This window comes from Somniosus microcephalus, chromosome 14, assembly GCF_052327205.1.
Source record: "Somniosus microcephalus isolate GS21.2 chromosome 14, FLI_Smic_1.0, whole genome shotgun sequence".
Classification (NCBI taxonomy): Eukaryota; Metazoa; Chordata; class Chondrichthyes; order Squaliformes; family Somniosidae; genus Somniosus; species Somniosus microcephalus.
The window spans coordinates 21,495,792-21,518,277 of NC_141000.1; the positions used below are offsets into that span (position 1 = coordinate 21,495,792).

Sequence of the window (22,486 nt, forward strand, 5' to 3'; positions counted from 1 at the left end):
CTATTTTATGTTTAATGATTTGTTACTGTTGAATTTTCAGAATATTTGGGTGACCCAAGACGAAATATAAAGGTGCCTGCAGCCCTCTTGATGAAGGCACGACAGAAAACCAAGCCAAAGTATGCAGCACGTTACCTCATTCAGATGATGTTCCCAAAGGATACGCTAATGTATAGTAACGTGCAAGGCGACAAAGCTCGAGGAATCAAACCATTGGATCCTAATAGGGTCACTGCTTTAAGAGGTGAGCCTTCCTCTGGGTAATGAATAATATTTAATTAGTCTCCTAAGATACTTTTGATTTTCTATCTTGCACTACTACAGTTGTTGCTGGACTAGTAATCCAGAGGCCCGGACTAATGATCCGGAGACGTGAGTTCAGATCCCACCACGGCAGCTGGGAAATTTAAAATTCAATTAATTTAAATAAATCTGGAATACAAAGCCAGCATCAGTAATGATGACCATGAAACTGCTGGATTTTCATGAAAAACCCATCTGGTTCACTAATGTCCTTTTTTAGGGAAGGAAATCTGCTGTCCTTACCCGGTCTGGCCTATATGTGACTCCAGACCAACAGCGATGTGGATGACTCTGAACTGCCCTCTGAAATGGCCTAGCAAGACACTCAGTTGTACCAAACCATTACAAAAAAGCAGGGACTGCAGCGGTTCAAGAAGGCGGCACACCACCACCTTCTCCAGGGCAATTAGGGATGGGCAATAAACGCTGGCCTTGTCAGCGACGCCCACATCCCAGGAACGAATTTAAAAAAAAATTGTATTAAGCCAGTGCCTATAAGATGAAGCACTTGGTTTAACTGTTTTGGACTGCATTGGTATTTAAGAGTTGTGGAAGGACTGAAACCTGGTCTTGAAGTTCCAACAAAATGACCTTTTTTCACTTGCTTTTTAATTTTTGTCTTAATGCTTTGAGGTTCTAGTATTCAATTAACTATTACAGCCAGTACCTGCCTCATTTCTCTCTGCTAACTGTGAGACTATAGAATTATCAAGAGCGTTCATTAGAAAACTGGACCTTTTTAATCCCTACAAAAAATGATTGGTGTATCACCTTTCTCAGTGAAAGATTGTTATGTGCTGGATCAGTGTAAATGTCTACGTGGACAAGGTTAATGTTCCTGATTCATTGTAAGCCATTTTTAAATAACTTTTGTAGTCTAATGAATTCTAAACAAGTTAAATTGTATTGTTATCACTGACTGTAAAACAAAAAAAAATCACTGTGCATGCTTCTGATGGAGGAAAAAAATTAATTGAAAGTTTACAACAAGTTTTAATGATTTGCTGCTATTTGGTTTTTTTGAATCTCCCTCTTTTTTCCCTAGAGTTCCTTTGTAACCTTTTCCCCATGTATGAATTGAGTGAGGAAGGCAAAGACTGGAAGACTTGTGTCTCCATTGTAAATTCCATGATACGCAGTCTGCGATGTGAGATCCAAAGAGGAGCAGTAAGTAGAGTCAACGGAGAGTAAAGACTTTTGTTTTGAGTGCATTATTGGCAAGTACACTTCGGGTGGACTTGAGCATAAGCTGAAACTGAGTAGATGAAACGGTCCTGAAATGCGGTGTCGATCATATTTCTTTTCCTTCTTGGGGGAAACTTTATAATGCACCAAAAAATTTACTGTTTGTTGTGTATAACATACAGAATAATTGATTGGGGGGGGGGGGGGGGGGGGGGAAGGGAAGTTTCAGAACAGCTGAAGGAGTTCCTGCAGTGGGCTGGTAGATAAAGACACAACTTTGATGTAGTATTAAGCCATTCAGACCAAGAGATCCCAGAATTGATTCTTTATCTGTAGATGACTTCGCTGATCTCAGCCAGAGCAGCAATTTGAGGACTAAAATCTGCCTCTGTGCCCAATAGCTAGGGAGGGTAACAATTATCCAGGGTTCCTGGTCGCTGTCCAAGACCTCTTGCTGGAAGGTTTGTGGAAAGTCGATGTGGATGAGAACAGTATTGGGATGCGATGCTTTCCAAGGTAGCTAAGCCAGCTGATGCTCACTCTAGACTCGCACATGAAGAATGAACACTTGGACAGGGTACCGGGGGGCTGCTGGGAAAAAGAACAACTAAGGGATTCAAATGACCTTCCACAACACAAGCATGATGTTTGAGTAATTCTTAATAAATCGATCTGAACTCCGATTCTCTACTGCTTTGAGCTCCTTCCTCCCTGTCTCTTTGTATGATTTCTTTTTTGTTTCGTGACTTTAAAAATTTTCAGTAACTACTAATATTCAACCTTCGGGTATTTGGTGGAATGATGTGAACAAATACATATTGCGAACCTTCGTGTAGTGGCTGGTAGAAAGATATTCCAAGGTTACTTTTTCAGTTAAGTGATGACGTATTCATTATTTTGTGTATAAATAGTCATTGTTACTGTATAATGTACTAATCTGATTTGACAGTTTACCTATCGGGATGAGCACAGGTTTCAGTTTTACGTCCTTATTAGAGTATTGCGGTTGGTAGGTGTTTTGTTCTGTCTATTTTCCATTCTAGGAAGTAGTTCCTCAGAATTTTTTTTTAAATGCCTTTTTAAAGTTTTTTTGTTTCCTCCCCCTCTCCAAATTTACACTTTACTACTCCTCTTCACCTGAAGATGGTGACTCTTGCTGCACCAGTGCATAAAGCTGCATTGTACCCTTCTCAAGTAGCCATTCTTCGTGTGCGTGAGAGTGAGTGTGTGTGTGCGTGAGAGTGAGTGTGCGCGCGCAAGAGTGTGAGTGAGAGAGCCTGGATGGTAAATTTCAGTCGAAACCATCACAGTCAAGCCTAATCTTGCCCCCATCTGTTGCGCATGCATATACCATTCTAATCGAGGGTCCTAGAGAGGAAGCGACTACTTCTTCCTTTGCCCAACGCCCCAGGCTAATTGTAATGCACCATCACAACCTCAAACTAAATTGAACAACAACATGGACGATGAATCAAACTGGAAACCTTGGTGGTTTGTATACCGTGTGGTGCATTTAGCAGCTGAACTGTGAAATTTTTTACTACTAATTTCTACATGCTTCTTGTTTTCTTTGTATCAGACTAGCTTTCCTCCATATGAAAGCAGTAAAATCTACTGTGGTGCTAGTACAGTATAAAGGAATAGTCTGAAGTGCTACCAACAGTAAATGTCTCTTCTAATGGCTACGTACAATCCAAACCTTTTCTTCATCCCTAATTAGTCTTTCTTGTGGTAACATTTTATGACTGGAATGTATAATCCGTGCAAATATCTGAGCTAGAACCTGTAAAAACGGAAACTTTTAATACGAGATAAAAATATTCTGCCCTAATCTGTACTCTGATTACTGTATATGTACCACTTTCATTGATATGCCCTTTCAATTTTATTTGGCAAATAGTTAGTCTAACGGAGCAGTTCATATTTGCAGCTTTTAAGCTTGTTGTATTTGCAGTTGTTTGAAGTGTTGTATGTTCACTGTCGACGTATATTAAAGTTGCTTTCAATATATTCATTCTTTAAGTCATTTACTTTTACATGTAACGTGTAGGCCTGGAACTCGCTGCAAGGGCGCTGTAGGTGCCAAACGCTATAAGTTAGACCCATGTGCTCACCGATCCTCCAGTGGTGAAATACCGCCAGAATTTGCTGGGAGAATAATTAGACTCTGCCGCAGCGAGCACAGAGGCCGATCGGAAGCGGCACGGCCAATGACCAAAGTCAAAACCCATTGCAATGTGATACTATTCGGGCCCGACTGTGTTTAAACTAGATGTTTGAAGGTTCAACTGATAAGCAGAAACCAACACAAATACAAATTATAGAGTGCTGAATTGCCAAGGGCTGTTTTTATACCAGTCTAGTTAGTTCATTAGATGAAACAGTGACCTATCCACCCTCCTTTCCCATTGAGGTTGTACGAATGACACAGAAACCCAAAGCTTTTTAATTTTCAGTTGCTTAAGCAGTTTGTAACACGGTTCTATTTGATTTACTGGTGTAAATGAGCGCATTTTGAACAGTGATGACCACATTTACAAAGTGTAGGAGTAACATCCGAATTACATATTTTAAAAAAAGACACATTCGGATGGTACTTTAAGGCTAGGATCCATTAACCCACGCCAGATACAGTGACCCTAGATACTGTCCAAACTGCACCACTGAATCATTTTTTTTAAAGCAACTCCTGAGGGCAACACAATTATTTCTTCTCTTAGACAGTAAACGACAATTCCTGTGATTACGCCAAACATATTGAGCCCTCCAGCTCCATTCTGTAATGGTCTAAGTGGCGATCACAGTGACGTTAATTCAGCAAACTCGATCTCACTGTTGATTTTAATGGGGTGGGGCTATGATAATTAGCTGTTCAACTTTATCGGCAAGGGTCTCTGGAGCAGCGCAAAAGTCTCAGGAAATTATGGTGTGGCATATGTCACTCGCACCATCATTTTCTGGAATTTCTGCACTATAATAATGGCATTTACAGCAAATTCAGGCCCGTAATGTCATTATAATTCCCTTGTACAGCTTTTTGCAATTTCTTACTTTGTAGCTGGTGCGTTTTTAAAATTGCTTTCATTTGATTTTTGTAGTTTTAAGTTGCAAAATTGTGTGCAGTATACTATAGTGAAGGAGGAACTGCACAGAACTCAACCAGTAGCTTGAGTGCCGAATCCATTTTGTAATTTTTTATTTTTGTCCAAGGCATGAGACCAAAGCAGTCCTAAATAGTAACAACAGAAAATGCTGGAGAAACTCAGCAGGTCAGGCAGCATCTGTGAAGAGAGAAACAGAGTTAACGTTTCAGGTTGATGACCTTTCGTCAGAACTGGTCCTAAATAATATTGCATCTCTTTCCATATCGATAATAATGGAATGGCTGTATTCTAGTTAGGAATAGGTTATACATTAGGAGCATTAATTAAGCCTATCTCAGCCCAATGGTGCAGCATGTTGATGTGCCTGATGGAATCGCAGGCTGTCGATTTGGATCTGGACTTTCCTGCGTGGAAATTTCCCAGGTAGCCATAGAGACAGAAAATGTCTAGGTTGGGGGGATACGAAGAAAGACAATCTTATTCTTCCTGGTACTTGCTAAGATTTTACGAAGAGTAATACTAGGTGGAAGAAGAGTGTGTGTGTGTGTGTCCACACCCTTTAGATTCGATAACAAGTTATTGATTTGTCTGTTTGTTCTTTGTTTGCTCCAACTGTGACCTAACCATTCCCATGGTAGTGATTGATGTTTAATATGGCAAGTTCTAGATTCTGAATGCGCAGTGCCAAGTTAATAGAATAGTTCTTAAATTATGGCAAATAAATACACCATAATAAAATCTTAGTATTCACTATACTCACTGTCTTGTTTTGCACAATTTATACAAAATTAATAAATTGCAGGACAATGGAGTATTACAGTTTAAACTCTTTTTAATGAAGCATCAGGTCTGTGAACTCCAACATACAGCACAGCACTGTGTGGACAAGATGGAGTCAGGACCCTGGGTCCTCCAAAACACTAGCAGTCCTTACAGATGCCTGCAGGCCAATGACAACTCAGCATGTGATCACATGTGAATATAATAGGTATTCCTTACAGATGCCTGCGGGCCAATGATAAATCAATATGCAAATGTTACATCCCCTTTCTGTTAAAAGAAAAATGTTATGCATTACTTTTAAACCTTTCTTCTACATAATGTTCTCAGTAGCATCAACATATAAGAAAACTCAACATTTAACTAGCACTGAAAACATCTCAACGTTTCAATAACGATGTACAGCTTTCTTTTTTAGGGCAGTGATCCGCCTACACCCTTTGACAGTTCACAAGTCAAGGATAACTCTAGGCTTGACCTCTCGTCCTGACCTTGTGTGGTATGGAACTGAGCATGCTCCTGAATCGGTCAACAAATCAGGTTCAGGTTTAGGTTCAGGTAAGTATGATGTGTATTGCTCTGTTCATCACACTCTGTTGCACTGATCCTCTCGTCAGAATGACGGTGTTGTTCCTTGGTGTTCAGGAGGTGCCTGCGATTGCGGCGGTACACCTGTCCTTCTGGGGTGCGGACATGATACGATCGCTCAGTGTCAGCTGGCTGGATGACGACTGCTGGCTTCCAATAGTCATGCTCCTGGATTCTGACGGATTCTCCATTGTGCAGCGGCGGCAGTAGTCTAGCTGACCTGTCATAGTATCTCTTTTGGTGTTGCTGTCTCTGTACACGTTTTGCGTGCACTTGCTTGCAGCTGACGACCTCTGGCTGCAGCTGCTGGTTGGTGCTTGGAAGGATTGAGCAAAGTCTGCGGCTCATCAACAGCTGTGCTGGTGACTTGACGTTGTCAACCGGAGTGTTGCGGTACTCAAGGAGACTGATGTAGGGGTCTCTTTTGTCCGCTTTGGCTTTGTCCATGAGTGTTTTTGCAATCTGGACAGTTTTTTCAGCAAGGCCATTACTTTGAGGGTAATGTGGGCTTGATGTGACATGTGTGAAATCCCATGCCTTGGCAAACGACTCAAACTCTTGATTTGTATTGGGGCCCATTGTCTGAGACTAAGGTCTCTACAATGCCGTGCCTGGCAAAGGCTGCCTTTAGCTTGTGGATCACAGCTGCAGATGTGGTGCTGTGAAGCTTGTCCAATTCAAAAAATCTGCTGCAGTAATCAACAGTCACTATGTAGTCCTCGTTGTTCCACGTGAACAGATCCGTTGCCGCGACCTGCCAGGGCCTGTCTGGGATACGGTGAAGTATCATGGGCTCTTTGACATTTGATGGGCGGCGTTCTAGACAAATGGAACATTTTCCGACAATGTCCTCAATGTGTTTGCACATTCTGGGCCAAAACATAATGTCACGTGCTCTTTGTTTGCATTTTTCCATGCCCATATGTCCAACATGAATTTTTGTCAACATCTCTTCTCTGAGACTGGTAGGAATGATGATTTTCTCCCCTTTGAAGACGATTCCGTTGATTTGTGACAGTTCGTCTCTGTGGTTCCAGAATTCAGATATGCTCTGAGGGCATTTCCTCAGGCCATCCTTCATGTATGACTTTGCTCAGCAGTGTGAGTTGTGCATCTTTCTCTGTTCCTGCTTGGATCTCCTTCAGTTTTGAGTCACTCACAGGTAAGCTGTTGTGCACCTGCACATCCATGCCTTCACTGAGGCTGCTGTCCTGGTAGCTGAGAGACTTTCTGGAGAGCGTGTCTGCGACAGGAATGTCTTTGTCTGGACGGTGAATGATTGTGAAGTCGTACTTATGCAGCTGAAGGATCATTCTCTGTAGCCTTGGTGGGGCTGTGGCTAGTGGTTTCCTCATGATTGACTCGAGGGGCTTGTGGTCGGATTCCACAATGACTTGTCAGCCATAGACGTACTGGTGGAAACGCTTGCATCCAAACAGAATTGCATATAGCTCTTTCTCGATTTGAGCATAGTTGATTTCACTGTCTGTGAGAGATCTGGAAGCGTAGCCGATGGGCTTTCCTTCTTGCAGTAATACTGCGCCTAGTCCATACTTTGACGCGTCCACTTGTAGTCTGAGCTCTTTGTTGGGGTCGAAGTAGGCAAGAACTGATCCTGGTTCTCTGGTGATTAGGTCTTTCATTTTCTGAAATGCTGTGTCATGTTGTTTGTCCCACAGGAACTCATTGGATTGTTTGAGCAACTGATGTGTGGGTGCGTTGATTTCGGAGAGGCTCGGGGCAAACTTGGCTAAGTAGTTAACCATGCCTAGTACTGTCTCTAGCTCTGCGCGGTTCTTCGGCGGCTCCATCTTCTTGATGGCGGAGATTTTCTCTGGATCCGGCTTAATGCCATCAGTTGAGAGGCGATGCCCGAAATAACTGATCTCGATGGATCCGATTATGCTTTTCTCGGGGTTGAGCCGGATACCTTTTTCCCGTGATCTTTGTAGCATCGCACGGAGGTTCCTGTCATGTTCCTCTCTATTCCTGCCATAGATGAGGATGTCGTCTACGATTGCAACTACTCCGTTGAGGCCTTCATAGGTTTCGTCGATCTTCCGCTGGAATTCACCCTGAGCTGAGATAAGACCAAATGGTAAACGCAGAAATCGGTAGCGTCCAAATGGTGTGTTGAACGTTGCTAGCTTAGATGACTCTTCCGTGAACTTGATAGTCCAGTATCCTGATCGTGCGTCCATTACACTGAAGTAACGTACTCCCACTAGCTTGGGTGTGATGTCATCTAGCGTTGGTAGAGGGTAGTGAGGGCGTTTGATAGCCTTGTTCAAATCTCTGGGGTCGAGACAGACTCTGAGCTTGCCTGTACGTGGTTTCTCAACCGCTACTAACGCGTTGACCCACTCTGTCGGTTCTGTTTCCCGGACAATGATTTCTGTATTCTCCATGCTCTGCAGCTCCTCCTTCAGGCGACTACGTAGAGCAAGGGGTAACCTTCTCGGTGGGCAAACCACAGGGGTTGCTGCTGGGTCAAGGTGAATAGTGCATTCACCTGGGAATAGTCCGATTCCTTTGAAAACATCAGCAAACTCTTCCATGACAGTCTGCTTCTCAACTGGTGCTGTCAATGATAGCACTAGCTTGACGAAGTCCATGTCTAAACATGCCTTTAGACCTAGCACTGGAGGTGCTTGAGTGTCAACAATGTAAAAGTTCAACATCATGTCGCTTTCTTTGTACTTGCATTTCATCATGCAAGTGCCTTTTACAATGAGCTGCTCACCCCCATAGCCGGTCAGTCTGTGTGAGGTGGGCTGTAGCTCACACTCATCCTTCAAGCTGTGATACTCAGAGGAATTACATTAACCTGAGATCCAGTATCTAGTTTAAACCTAAGCTCTTTGCCCTGTTTTCCTATCTCAGTATTGGCATAGGCTTGCTCAGTCCCTGAAATCTGTTGTTTCTGTGACACAGAATCAATAAACAGTTCCTCTGCATTTGGCTCTCTATCTGGCATTTGGCTGTCACCCACTGTGTGTACTGCTTTTCCGAAAACACTCTTGCAAACTTTAGCAAAGTGGTTCCGTTTACCACATTTAGTACATTGCCTTCCTTTGGCAGGGCAATACTCCTTTTCTCCATGCCCATTGTTTCCACAATATCCACAGTTTTTGAAGCATTTTATGCCTGTGTCGCCCATTTTTAGAACTCTCGCTGTTCTTTCTGTTCTGAAACACGCTCTCTGGGCAGTGTTCTTTGGTGTGTATCTATTAACTGCTGCACTGTCTGTTCACGTGAGCTGCTCGTGGCGCCGGTTATGGTTTTCAACTGTGATTGGGCTATCTCGTGCGATCTAGCTATGTCTATAGCTTTGTCCAGCGTTAGCCCGGACCCAACATTCAAAAGTTTCTCTCTCACTTTAGCTGAATGTATTCCAAACACGATGCGGTCTCTGACCATCTCATCCTTATCTGCATATGCACAGTCTTTTACCAGCAGTTTTAACTCAGTCATGAACTGTTCAAATGACTCACTAGCTCCTTGTACTTTCTCCTGAAACATGTATCTAGCGAATATCGTATTTGTCTTGGGCATCACATATGATTCAAAACGGTCAAAATAACTTTTCAGTACCTTTTGCTTCATCCGCGGTGAGAGACCATGTGTTAAAAATGTCTCTCCCTTTTTCTCCGATCCACAGGAGTAGGTAGCTGCATCTTTCTTCCTCTCTCCTTTTCAACGGACCCGAGAACATTAACTCCACGTGTTGCTTGAACTTGCACCATTCTCTATGTAAGTTCAAAGATTCCCAATTCATTCGAGGTAAGGGAGCTCCAACGATGTCCATTTCAAATCCCTGTTCTGACACCATGTCTTGTTTTGCACACTTTGTACAAAAATAATAAATTGCAGGACAACGGAGTATTACAGTTTAAACTTTTTAATGAAGCATCAGGTCTGTGAACTCAAACATACATACAGCACAGCACTGTGTGGACAAGATGGAGTCAGGACCCTGAGTCCTCCAAAACACTAGCAGTCCTTACAGATGCCTGCAGGCCAATGACAACTCAGCATGTGATCACATGTGAATATAATAGGTATTCCTTACAGATGCCTGCGGGCCAATGATAAATCAATATGCAAATGTTACACTCACTGGCTCAGAATTGTCTGGGATGGCAATAGACTACGCAGTAGTGGTCTGGGCTGTTTCTCCCTCCAGCACTGTGCAGTGGTGCCCACCTATTGCTTAGCGCCTCCTCGTAGTGAATGACTTAAGAACAGGAACTTGTCATGTAGGAGATCATGGACACAAACCCCCATCACATCGCTCCTTGGTGCGTCACATTGGTGCACCACTGCCCCCGTCCCCTTCCCTCTTCCTGTCCATTTCTCATTGCATGGGCCGAATTGCGAAAAATACCTTTACAGAAATCTCTTTTATTGACCTAACCAAGTTAATGAAGTTAAAGTAAATTATAAAATTAAGATATGAGCCTAGAAATTACTGTTGGTGTTATTCGTGGATGGATACCTAATGTGGGTGTAGACAGATAAAGCCATGAAAAGCTCAGTAGCATTTTGAGTTTTTACAAATAAGGACATGAAGTACAAAAGCTAAGAAGTTTCGTAAATGGGAATGGTTAGGCCACAGTTGGAGCACTATGTGCAGTTGTGGTCAGCCCATTATAGAAAGGACATCAAAGTCATAGAAAGCATAACCATGTAGATGATGGCAGGCATTAGAAATTCTAGTTATGAGGAGAGACTTGAGATACTGGGACAACTTCCACTGGTGAAGAGAAGGCTAAAAGAAGATTTAATCGAAGTTTTTAATATTATGAAGGGTTTTGATGGGACAAATGAGGGGTTGGGGCCTGAGCGACTCAGTGTCAACAATTTAAAATTGTCACTAAGAGTGGCAGTAGAGAGTTCACGAAAATTTCTTCAGAGTTATTTGAGCAGGGAGTACTTTGCCACAGGGAGTAATTGAAGATGAGATTATTGCATCTTTGAGAGGAGTAAATTACATTGAAGCAGAGGAAAATACAGGTTTATGGGGACAGTGGGATTCGTTGTGGATTGTTTCAGCAAAGATTCTGCACAGATAATTGGCTAAATGACCTACTTCTGTGATTCTATGGACATCTGTCTATCTGCTATTTACAGGTAGAAAGTTAACCCCTTCATTAATGTAGTAGACAGAGGAATGTCACATGAACATGTTTGTATGCTAATATCTCCCAACAGTAATTTCTGGGCTACGGTGTGTTAGTGTTCCAGCAGAGTGGTGTGAGCCACAGTTCCCCATCTGGTGAGTCAAGGTCAGAGGGCATAACACTGAGGCCAGGCACTTCTCCAGAGAGAGGGAATATCTGAGAGTGGATCCATGTGAGCTTCTTGCGCCTATTGGCAGCTGGCTAAAGGGCCATGATAGCACAAGCCTTGTACAAGAAACTTTGTGCTATCCGGCACCCATGGGACCGAGCTACTGCCGATTTTTTAAAAGCTCCGGATAGACTAGCGTCAATGTTATCAGATAGGAGCTTTTCATCGCAGTATCTGACCACAAACACTGTTGCTCAGCAACAGCTTGTAAACACTCGGCCCGTGGCTTGGAAGCGTCTCTGAAGCTGTTGCTAAGATACAGAGACGCTTTCTAGAGCCTGCCGTGTCTGACCACAAACACTGTTGCTCAGCAACAGCTTGTAAACACTCGGCCCAGTAGCTTGGAAGCGTCTCTGAAGCTGTTGCTAAGCGACAAAGATGCTTTCCAGAGCCTGCCTGTGAAAAGAATGCTAGGAGGAAAAAAAAACACCTAACCAAAACGGCTGCTGATTTCTGCCATTAGATCAAAGTTGCCGGACATTCAACTTCCGGATAGCACAAAGTTTCCTGTAGTAGGTTGTCTGCTTGTCCTCCCAGTTGAGGAAGTGTGTGTGACATTGTTAGAGGAGGGGAGTGTCTTATGAAAGGAGGTGAAGGTGAAGCTGTATGTATCTTAGCACCTCCTACAGTTCACTCCTGATTAGCTGGAGGATCTCATTTGGACTATTGTTTCACACATTTTGCTTCCTCAGCTGTTATTCAGGCTGTTGTAGTCCTTTTTTTCCCCCAACTTACTACCAATCTCTCTCTCTCTTCCCAGAATACAGTCCTCATTATTCATCCTTGGGGTTTCAATTAATATGCAGTAAATCTCTGACACTTTTGGAAGAATTTTCTAATGTGTCCATCTTTTAACAAACCAATAAAGCATCAAAGCCATTTGAATACATTATCCAGATGCTCTTTGAACCGCACATTTCAGAAACGTCTCTTTTAGCATTTCCGGTGTGTGGATACCTTGTAATAATTTTCTAAATACATATTGCTCATAATTTTCACAGCTTCTGATCAGACAATCGGTCTCCAATTTTTGTGCATGTTCTGTCATCTAAGCCCGTTTACAGCCATTCTGCGTTCAATCTCTGTCGTCGGTGATAATCCTTTGACTAACTGAAAACTAGAACCTTCATAATCTAAACCCCATCAATCTTGCTCTTCTTCTGCATTATGAAGTAAGGAATTTATATTTTATAGTTATTATGTGTTTTAATTCACAAATGCAGACAAGACCACTCAGTTCAGCTTTAAAGGTTGGGTGGAGGAACGGCTGCATGAAAACAAATCCATTAAAATCGAGGCTTCTGTTCTAGCAGCGAGTAAAGTATATAAGCCTCTCCCTGGAGGTGTGAAGCCTGGGGCAGACTATGTTGGCGATCGGAGATTGACCATTAAAGTGGGGACTGTTAAGATCGTTCTTGGAATTGAGCCTGGTAAGGGAACTTCAATTAAAACAAAACCAAAATACTGCGGATGCGGGAAATCTGAAATTAAAACCGAAAATGCTGGAAGCACTCAGTAGGTCAGTTTTGACAATAGGTCATTGACCTGAAACGTTAACTCTGTTTCTCTCTCCACAGATGCTGTCTGACTTGCTGAGTATTTGCAGCATTTTCCGTTTTTTATTTCTGGCAATTTCAGTCACTGGCTTCATTTCCCGACTGCTGGAGAGTAAGCGGGCTGACGTCCACATCACTACCTGATCCTGCATGGCCTGATACTTGAGAGAATTGTCCTTGTAGTGGAGAGGAGCTGACCTGCACTGTACCACAGATCAGGGAAGGGAGGGATACACACAATGCTCATATTACGGGTGTAGTGGTTATGTTACTGGACTGGTAATCCAGAGAATGTGAATTCAAATCCATCGTTGTAGTTTAAGAATTTGAATTCAGTTTTTTTTAAAGAAGCTGGTGTAAGTAACAGTAACCACGAAGCTGTCTGAATGTTGTAAAAACCCAACTGGTTCACTAATGCCCTTTAGGGAAGGAAGCCTGCTGCCCTCACCCGGTCTGGCCTATAGATGTGACTCCAGTCCCACACCAATGTGGTTGATTCTTAATTGCCCTCTAAAGCAAGTTGTATCAAAACAGCTGCAAAGAATAACAGCTGTTCAAGAAGAAGGCCCACTACCTCCTTTTTGCAGCAACTAGGGATGGGCAATAAATACTGGCCTTGCCAGTGATGAATGGGGGAAAAATACACAGTATTGTAATATTTTTAAGGCATTTAAAGATGTATCACAAGATCGTGCAACAGTACATTCCAGTGGGTATATTGTGATTTGAAAAGGATCATCTTGAGCAACTCCAATTTTAATCCCTCCATCGCTGGTGGCCTTGCCTTCAGCTGCCGAGGCCCTAAGCTCTGGAATTCTCACCTTTTTAAAGTTCTCCGCCTCGCTACCTCTTTTTAACCGACCTCTCACCTGCCCGAGTATCTCCTTAAGTGGCTCGATGCCAAATTTTGTTTGATAACACTCCTGTGGAGCGCTGTGGGACATTTTTACTATGTTAAAGGTGCTATATAAATACAAGTTGTTGTTGTTGTTATGCAATCCATGAATTTCTTTTGCTCCTGGCCTTGATAATCTTAGTAAATGAACAGGAATAAGGTGGGTCATACATATTTAAAGATGTTGTACAGTTGCACGATCTTGTACATTCCAGTGGGTAGATTGTAATTTGAAAAGAATCATCGTGTCACCAAAATAATATCGTGACAGCTGAACCCATGCGAGCTCGATCCTCATCTGGCAAAAAGGAAATTGATCCATTCCCCACTTTTTTTGTTATCCCTCATGTTTTGATGAGCACATATATGTCTGGTAATAAATTGCAGAAAATCAATTATGCCATTAGCATAGGTTACTGGTTTTGTTATACTGTACATCAACGTACTGGAACTTTTCAATGTGATTGTACATGTGGCAAAAGATGATGTAGTTTTCAGTAGTTCTTCCAATTGAGCACAAATCTGTTTTGACATTTGCCCTCACTTGATCTGTATTTTATACTGCATCATTATATTAGCAGCTGAGATTTTCCATGTTAATCCTATTAGCCATTATTTCTGGCCATTAGGACGTCGCAGGTGATGATGGAAAAGCTTCCGAACAGGAAGGAGCAACAGTGTGTGTCAATCTGGATTCCGATGGCGAGGATGAGGTAATCCCTTCTGAACAACCCGAGAACGCCGAAACAACTACTGAAGTAGAGCAACAGGACCGGCAACAGCAAGACACCTCTACTGTGCCCGAGAATGTTGAGCAGAGAGCTTTTGAACCAAAAGGTGGAGAGCATAGCCTATTTTACAATTTTTGTTTTAAATAATAGTTTCATGAACTATTTAAACACGTGTCCAAAAACTGCACTGTCGGGAAATGTTCATTCAAATCAATGGCCCGGATTTTGTGGTCAGTGACAAAGTAACGGTGCTTGCCGCTGAACTCGAAGAAAGCTGCCCACAAAGATCTAGTGATCTCTGGAATAACAATAGAAAATGCTGGAAACACTCAGCAGGTCAGGCAGCATCGAGGAGAGAGAAACAGAGACAACGTTTCGAGTCGGGGCCCCTTCGTCGGCACTGGAAAAGGTTAGGGAAGAGAGATTTTTAAGCAGGGGCAGGGAGGAGAGGAGGAAAGAACAAAGGGAAGGTCTGTGATAGGATGGAAGGCAGGAGAGATTGACAAAAGGGATGATGGTGCAAGGCGAAAGGAGAGGTAATGGGACAAGTTAAGAAACAAAAGATGACTAGATGAGGTGTGAATGAAGATGGCAGCAACATTAACAGCTACCATGTGAGAAAACGAGGGGAAAAAAATATATATAAAGAAATACAGGTTATAGTCTGAAATTGTTGAACCCGATGTTAAGTCCAGAAGGCTGTAAAGTGCCTAATCGAAAGATGAGGTGCTGTTCCTCGAGCTTACATTGAGTTTTGTTGGAACAGTGCAAGAGGCCGAGGACGGTGAGGTCAGAGTGGGAATGAAGCGGAGAATTAAAGCGACAGGCGACCGGAAGTTTCGGGGTCATGCTTACGGACTGAACGGAGGTGTTCCGCAAAGCGGTCACCCAATCTGCGTTTGGCCTCCCCAATGTAGAAAAGACCACATCGTGAGCAGCGAATACAGTATACTAGATTGTAAGAAGTACAAGTAAATTGTGATCTCTTGCGTTGATTTCACCTTTCCTGATGTTGGTTTGATTCTGGTGCCAACTCTAGGGGAATCTCAAGCGTCCAGCAACAGTTTTGTCACCAAGTAGGCTAAGCAGCCAAGCACACTGAAGAATTCTCTCAGATCACAAACCAGGAAGTAAAATGCACTGATTATCCTTCACTTTTTATAAATTTTAGAGAACGAAATAAAGTTTGGGACATACACATGGGATTAAGGTAGAAGCTGAAATATCAAACAATCTTTAATTTTTTTATTGTAAATAAAACCTATAGAATTTTTATCATCATGGAAAAAATTGACATTCCACAAATATAAAATTAGTTTTTCAAGGCCAGAGAGATTGTTCAGCAGTAGTTATGACTTAGTACGCTGTTTAAAAACCCAGGTACACCTCATTCAAAAGGCTTAACTTTTTTGGGGGGATTTAACAGCGATATTACAGCGTAAAAGTTCACGTTAGTTCAGTGATTTCTAAAGATTGCCATCCGTGGGGCCTTCAGCAGCGCACCTTGTGGAGGAGCAGGGAATCACTGGCAGCAATTTCTGAATTTCTGTGTTTAACCGCGCATGTGTGGACGCCAGAAGTTGCTGTCCGTTTCACAGAGTAATGATGCCTAACGCTAACCGTTTCACTGTTATTACAACCGCAAAATCCGGGCCTATAAGGATTAGTACTCTTCACATACTTTATTTATTGTATTTTTTAATTAAAAACTAATCTCCCGTCAAGGTCTAATTTAAAACACAAATGATTACAAAGAATTCTGATTAACCCTAACACTTTTTTTTATTAGATGTTTAAAAAAAATATTTTTTTTTTTTCAATCCTGATGTTTTAAGGTATTGGTTTGGAAGGGATACTGTGCCAGTTGTACAAAGGAGTCAAATTAACCTCTGCAGTTAATGCTGATTTAATCGTCTAATTATTAACTGCATCTATCAATTTCTTAAAAGTTAGCTTTGTTAACTCTAGTAACCCTGGTGATTTTATCAGCATTGACTGTTTAAACAAAAATATTTAAAAGTCAACTGAGTTGCGCAGTGATGGTTTTACTAATCATAATTTTGTTACCATTGGTATTTAAAGTTTGGGGCGGGTTCTATTGCTGAGGCTCCCTCTTTAAGGCTGGGTCACTGAGTATATTTAAGGTGGAGATAGACAGATTTTTGAATGGTAAGGGAGTCGAGGGTTATGGGGAGCAGGCAGGGAAGTGGAGTTGAGGCTAAGATCAGATCAGCCATGATCTTGTTGAATGGCGGAGCAGGCTTGAGGGGCCGAATGACCTACTCCTGCTCCTACGTCTTACGTTCTTATCCCACCCATTCTTTATTTGATTTTGTGATCGTGCACTGTTCAGGAAGAAGTCCTCGCCAACTCCATTAATGAGGCTTCGGCCATCAATTTACTGTTGACAAATTGTGGTGACAAATTCTAAAAGTTCCCCCCCCCCCACTGACGAGGAAGTTTCATTAGACTGATTGTCATAGAAATATGAAACATCCTGGCCAGACAAGACAATGGGGCTGATTTTTTTTTGTTGTTGTTCTTTTGACACGCCCAAAAAATGGCTAAATTGATTGAAAATGGATCCCACTTATTTTCAGTCGTGCTCCCATTTCCAGTGGGGGGTCTAAGGCATATGTTGGAAGCTCCTAGCCGAAGCAGGCAGGAGTTTCATTAGGATATGGAAAATAGGTGTGGAAGTCCCCCCACGTGATTTGCTGATGGGTGGGTTTCCTGGACACCAAATCCAACCCATGCCCAGGAAACCTGGCATCCAGGATTGCAGGGGCGCGGGGGAATGTTATTTAAAAGGCATAGCATAGTAAAGGTAAGTAACTTAGCCAATTTCTGAGCCATTTTTGTTCTTTTCTTTGTTTTTTCCTGTCACTTCGGCTTTCATGAGTATTTGTGCCAGCTATCCTTGGTTCTAACATTTTTGCCCCAATCACCATTCCAGGCACATATAGGAATCCTTCAAGGTGCCTTCCAGCACCTGCACCTGCAGAGAGAGATGTGAGTTTTTTTTTTATTCGTACTGGGATGTGGGCATCGCTGGCAAGGCCAGCATTTATTGCCCATCCCTAATTGCCCTCGAGAAGGTGGTGGAGAGCCGCCGCCTTGAACCATTGCAGTCCATGTGGTGAAGGCACTCCCACAGTGCTGTTAAGGAGGGAGTTCCAGAATTTTGACCCAGCGATGATTAAGGAATGCCGATATATTTCCAAATCAGGATGGTGTGTAACTTGGAGGTGGTGGTGTTCCCATGCATCTACTGCCCTTGTCCTTCTAGGTGGCAGAGGTCGTGGGTTTGGGAGGTGCTGCCGAAGAAGCCTTGGCGAGTTGCTGCAGTGCATCTTGTAGATGGTACACACTGCAGCCACGGTACGCCGGTGGTGGAGGGAGTGAATGTTTAAGGTGGTGGACGGGGTGCCAATCAAGCGGGCTGCTTTGTCCTAGATGGTGTTGTTGGAGCTGCACTCATCCAGGCAAGTGGAGAGTATTCCATCACACTCCTTACTTGTGCCTTTATAGATGGTAGAAAGGTTTTGGGGAGTCAGGAGATGAGACACTCGCCTCTGATCTGCTCTTGTTGCTACAGTATTTATGCGACTGGTCCAGTTAAGTTTCTGGTCAGTGGTGATCCCCCAGGATGTTGATGGTGGGGGATTCGGTGTTTACCTCACGTTAGCAGAAGTAGTGCTCAATGAAGCTCCTCTTCCTAAAGAAACCTGTGCCAGCAGACCCCTGATGTCATCACTATAATACGTGAACGGCTGGTTCAACCGTTATGCTGGATAGTTCTTCAGAAGCACCCCAATCACAGCATGCCATGCAGAGGGCATGCCAGGATGCCACCAATCATTTCTGTAGGCCCTGCCACAACTACCTAGTAATGACTGTCAGGACCGGTTTTCTCAGGACCTGGGTCAACAGAGAAGCAGGTACAGGACTGTGCCATCTGGTGCAAGGACACCTGTGGCTATCATTCAACACATGGCTGGCACATGCAAAGACAGTAATGGTCAGCTGTTCATTCAAGCATGCTGACCTATGTGGATCGTGCCATCGACTTTAGTAGCCATCAAGCACAAGGTTGGATGTTGGACTACTGTCACGTCTACAGACTTGTGCCATCACCTTGTATTCTCTTTCCCTTCATTCCTTAATCCCCTGCCCCTTCAGCCTTGGCAAAGGCCGTTTATGGGTTAAGATGCCCTTTTAGGCTCTCCAAAGGTTTTCAAAATTTGTGGACTCCTATTGGCCCCTTTTACTTTAAATTTGAATTGCCTGCAATTTTCATCTCGTACCAGTCATCTTGACGCTGCAAATGATTATACAGATGAGCTTGCACCAGAGAATTGAGTGCAATTCGCACTTTTTTTTGGATTCATTTACACCAATTCCTAACCATTTAGAACTGATTTAAGTGCAAATGACCCCAGTATACACGATGGGCTGGATTTTCCTTAAGCTGTCGGGAAGGAGGCGGGACTACAACTTTCGGGTTTTAGTCCCGCCTCCATCGACGTCCGGCCAATCGACGCTATTTTCCCTTGATTGACCTTGTTGAGCACGCCCAGCGGGCTCAGCAGGCCAATTAAGGGCCACCCGGCAACAGGTGACATCACAGACTGAAATTTCATCTGTCAAGAGTTTTTGACAGATGAAATATCAGTGTTTCACAGCTGTTTGAAGCTGTCAAACACTGACAGTCTGACTTCTAACCTGAGTCCTTCTACGCAGACTCAGTTAGAATGGTCACCGGCACTGAAAGCTGAAGGCTGTCACTTTTGACAGATCGCAGCCGTTCAGCTTTCAGTTCCGGCTGAGTGATGGACTCCCGACACCTAGAGGAAGAAAGGCTGTTGGTAAGTACAGGTAAGTAAAACTTCTTTACACACTTTAGACACACCAAACACACTTACCTTTGCACTCATGCACCCATCACTCACCTGAACACCGACATCGCGACCCCTCCAAGTCTGCTCTAACCTGGCGTGGTTTGGAGCCGTCGGGAATCCCATACGACACCCCTCAAAATAGGGATTAGACTAAAAACTGCCTGTTAACGGGCAGTTAATTGGCACTAATCCCTTCCCGCCTTGGGTCGGTGGGTCCCAGTGCGGGGCGGGTACCCGCCTTCTTGAAACTTGCATGGAGGCGGGTTTTGGGCGGGATGGTGTCGGGACACCCGAATTTGGGATTTTTGCCCCCCCCCCCCCCGCCCGCCTGAAAGCCTGCCTCACGGCACACTGAAAATCTGGCCCGATGGTTCAACAAGGCATAGAGATTCAATCTATAATTGAACTTTTAATGAATTAACGTGTGTGTTATGTATGTATGTATATGTACATGTTTAACAGAGTTTTTCCTTGACTGACTGTATTTTTCCTCACCAGAAACTCTTGGTAATCCAGCTCGGCAAGTCCAACTCCCGTATTCTGCTGTGTACGTCGCTAAGCAAAAATCAAGACCAGAGCTGGCAGCCCGATACCTAGTTCGACATCTGTTTTCTGAGGAGGTGCTGGTCAGAAGCAATGTATATGGAAATCTAGATCGGGGCATAGCTCCTTTAGACTGCAACAAAATCAGTGCTGTCCGAGGTATTTCAAGATAGTTACCATGACTGAACTTGTATGCCTTTAAAAAGAGACCACCGTCTGGTCCAGTTAAAAAAAAGATTTCATTATTGAAGACGTTAAGTTGCTGACAGATCTGTGACAAATTCAGCTAATGGAATTCAAATATTCGGTGCACATCTCCATCAGTACTAATATGATGGAAATTAAAATCCGGTGGGTTCTATAACCGGCGGGCGATTCGCTCTGCCAGTTTATCGTCCAAAGTGGTGAAGCTGAGAATTGGCCTCCGTGCTTCGAGAGCAAATGGAGCATTTCTTTTCCTACTTCCCATCACGAGATCCCCCTGAATTCCGGTCTGAGCTTAGTTTTGATGATACCTGTACCGCACAGTCCTCTCAGTATGGGGTCTCCTTGCCTCAAAGAGTTCTCTACTGTACAAGGGTTGGATTTTTATTCCCCTCACACTATCTTAACCGTTCGCATGTTCAAAATTTCAGGACAGTTGTGTGCTGTGGATTTGTGTCCGTTGGGAAGATTTAGATGAGCCAGGTTAATCTTAAGATTCTTAATGGAAACCAAAGAATATCATTTCTGCTGTCAATGATTGAACCCAGCCTCTCCATCAAACTCTCCTAAATCACGGAAACCCAACCATTAGGGAGAATATTGGCCCAGAAATTCGGGTCGTGGGCTTCCCGCGGGTGCCGGCCGTTGAGCTGTAGGGCCCCCGTGGAATTCCGATCCTGGGCCTGCTCCAGCTGCCGGCGCACAGTGCTTGCGTATCCCAGGGGCGCAGTTAGTTCGATGCGTCCCCTGGGATCATGTGGGCCATGGGGAGCCAATGGGGAGCAGGGAAATGCCTATTCATAAGTTTACAGGAAGAGCTGTCAAAACTTAGAAACACTACGGCCCCAAAACATCACTAAATCTTCAAATAATTTTTTTTTAAATCACATTTTTTAAATAAACTATAAATTACATGAAATAACTATATTTTAAACAATAATTTAAATTTTTGAAAAAAATAATTTTATTTTCTAACGGGGCTAAAAATAAACTTACCTTTAAAGTATTTAAAAATAATAAAGCTGTGGGAAAAATGTTTTAATTTTAATTAATTCACCACTTACCTTGTAAAAAGCAGGCCTTACGCCTACTTTTTAAATGTGTAAATTCTGGAGACTTACCCTCCCGGGAAAATCTGTATAATAAAAAAAAAACGTAAGTTCGATGCAGCCTCTCCCGCGCACGTGTTCGACTTCTGAACCCCTTCATTCAGGTAAACGGAAGTGTCGGTTTCCAGTGCATGCAGGAAACTGGCACTTCCATTGGGCCTACGGGTGAGTACCCCGTGCGTACTCGCCTGTGGAGTCCCGAATTTCTGGGCCAATATAAAAATGGTTTATAAAAATATTAAACTAATAGACTTTTTTAACCTACCTTTGTTCATGGCCATATGATCATCAAGCTAAGAAAACAGAATCTGCATTATTCTGCACTTTTTCCCCAAATCTGCATTAAGAGGAAAAAAATCATGCAGCAAAATCAGAGCTTAATGTACATTACTAATGAATATTTAATATAGAAAGAAAGACTTGGAGCCGATGAAGCACTTTTTGGCGTGTAGTCACTGTTGTAATGTAGGAAATGCAGCAGCCACTTTGCGCACAGCAAGCTCCCACAAACAGCAATGTGATAATGACCAGATAATCTGTTTTTTGTGATGTTGGTTGAAGGGTAAATATTCTTCGAAATAGTGTCGTGGGATCTTTTATGTCCACCTGAGAAGGCTGAATTTCACAACTGATTCCAAAGATGGCACCTCCGGCAGTGCAGCACTCCCTTTGCACTGCACTGTCGGAGCTCGAGTCTCTGGAGCGGGACTTGAACCCACAACCTTCTGACTCAGGTGAGTGTGTTACCCACTGAGCCATGGCTGACACCTAGAAGATATAAATAGAAAACATTTGATGTATTTTTATCATTTGTAAGTCATTCTTACTTTAATGCTGCCTCCATGAAAGCAGTCTTGGAATTGAACTTTTCCCCTCTACATGACTCGTATATCCATATGTGTAGCATTGATATGATGGAAATGTAAATTGGGCAGGTTCAATAAGGACCGGTCGATCCGCTCCAACAGCTTACCGCCCAAGCGGTGAAAGTAAAAGTTACCCCCTCCCTCCTGTGCTCCCGACAGCAAGCGATATTTTTTGCTCCATGGGAGAAAGTTGATCCCCCTTTAGTCTTTTAGGTTATTTGGAAACACTTGTCAGCTGAGGTCGGGGTTTTGTAACTGGGGCAACTGTCAATATGGAAACATGAGCAAACCACACATGACTTGGAGTTTAATATGCATTAGAATGAGGACAGAGAGCTCTCCAGGCAACAAGTACGGGAATTTGTTTTT

General features: G+C 43.2%; 1 protein-coding gene across 2 annotated transcripts in view; it reads left to right on the forward strand.

Annotated features, from left to right (window-relative positions):
* The window catches only part of LOC147107369 (uncharacterized), an 87,687-nt gene that overhangs the window by 47,543 nt on the left and 17,658 nt on the right, over positions 1 to 22,486 (forward strand). For both annotated transcript variants that reach the window (XM_086006320.1, XM_086006321.1), the window contains exons 8-11: positions 41 to 244; positions 1,349 to 1,470; positions 14,393 to 14,600; positions 19,894 to 20,097. In XM_086006320.1, coding sequence (XP_085862446.1) covers positions 41 to 244; positions 1,349 to 1,470; positions 14,393 to 14,600; positions 19,894 to 20,097 — 738 coding nt within the window. The remainder of the gene's footprint in view (positions 1 to 40; positions 245 to 1,348; positions 1,471 to 14,392; positions 14,601 to 19,893; positions 20,098 to 22,486) is intronic.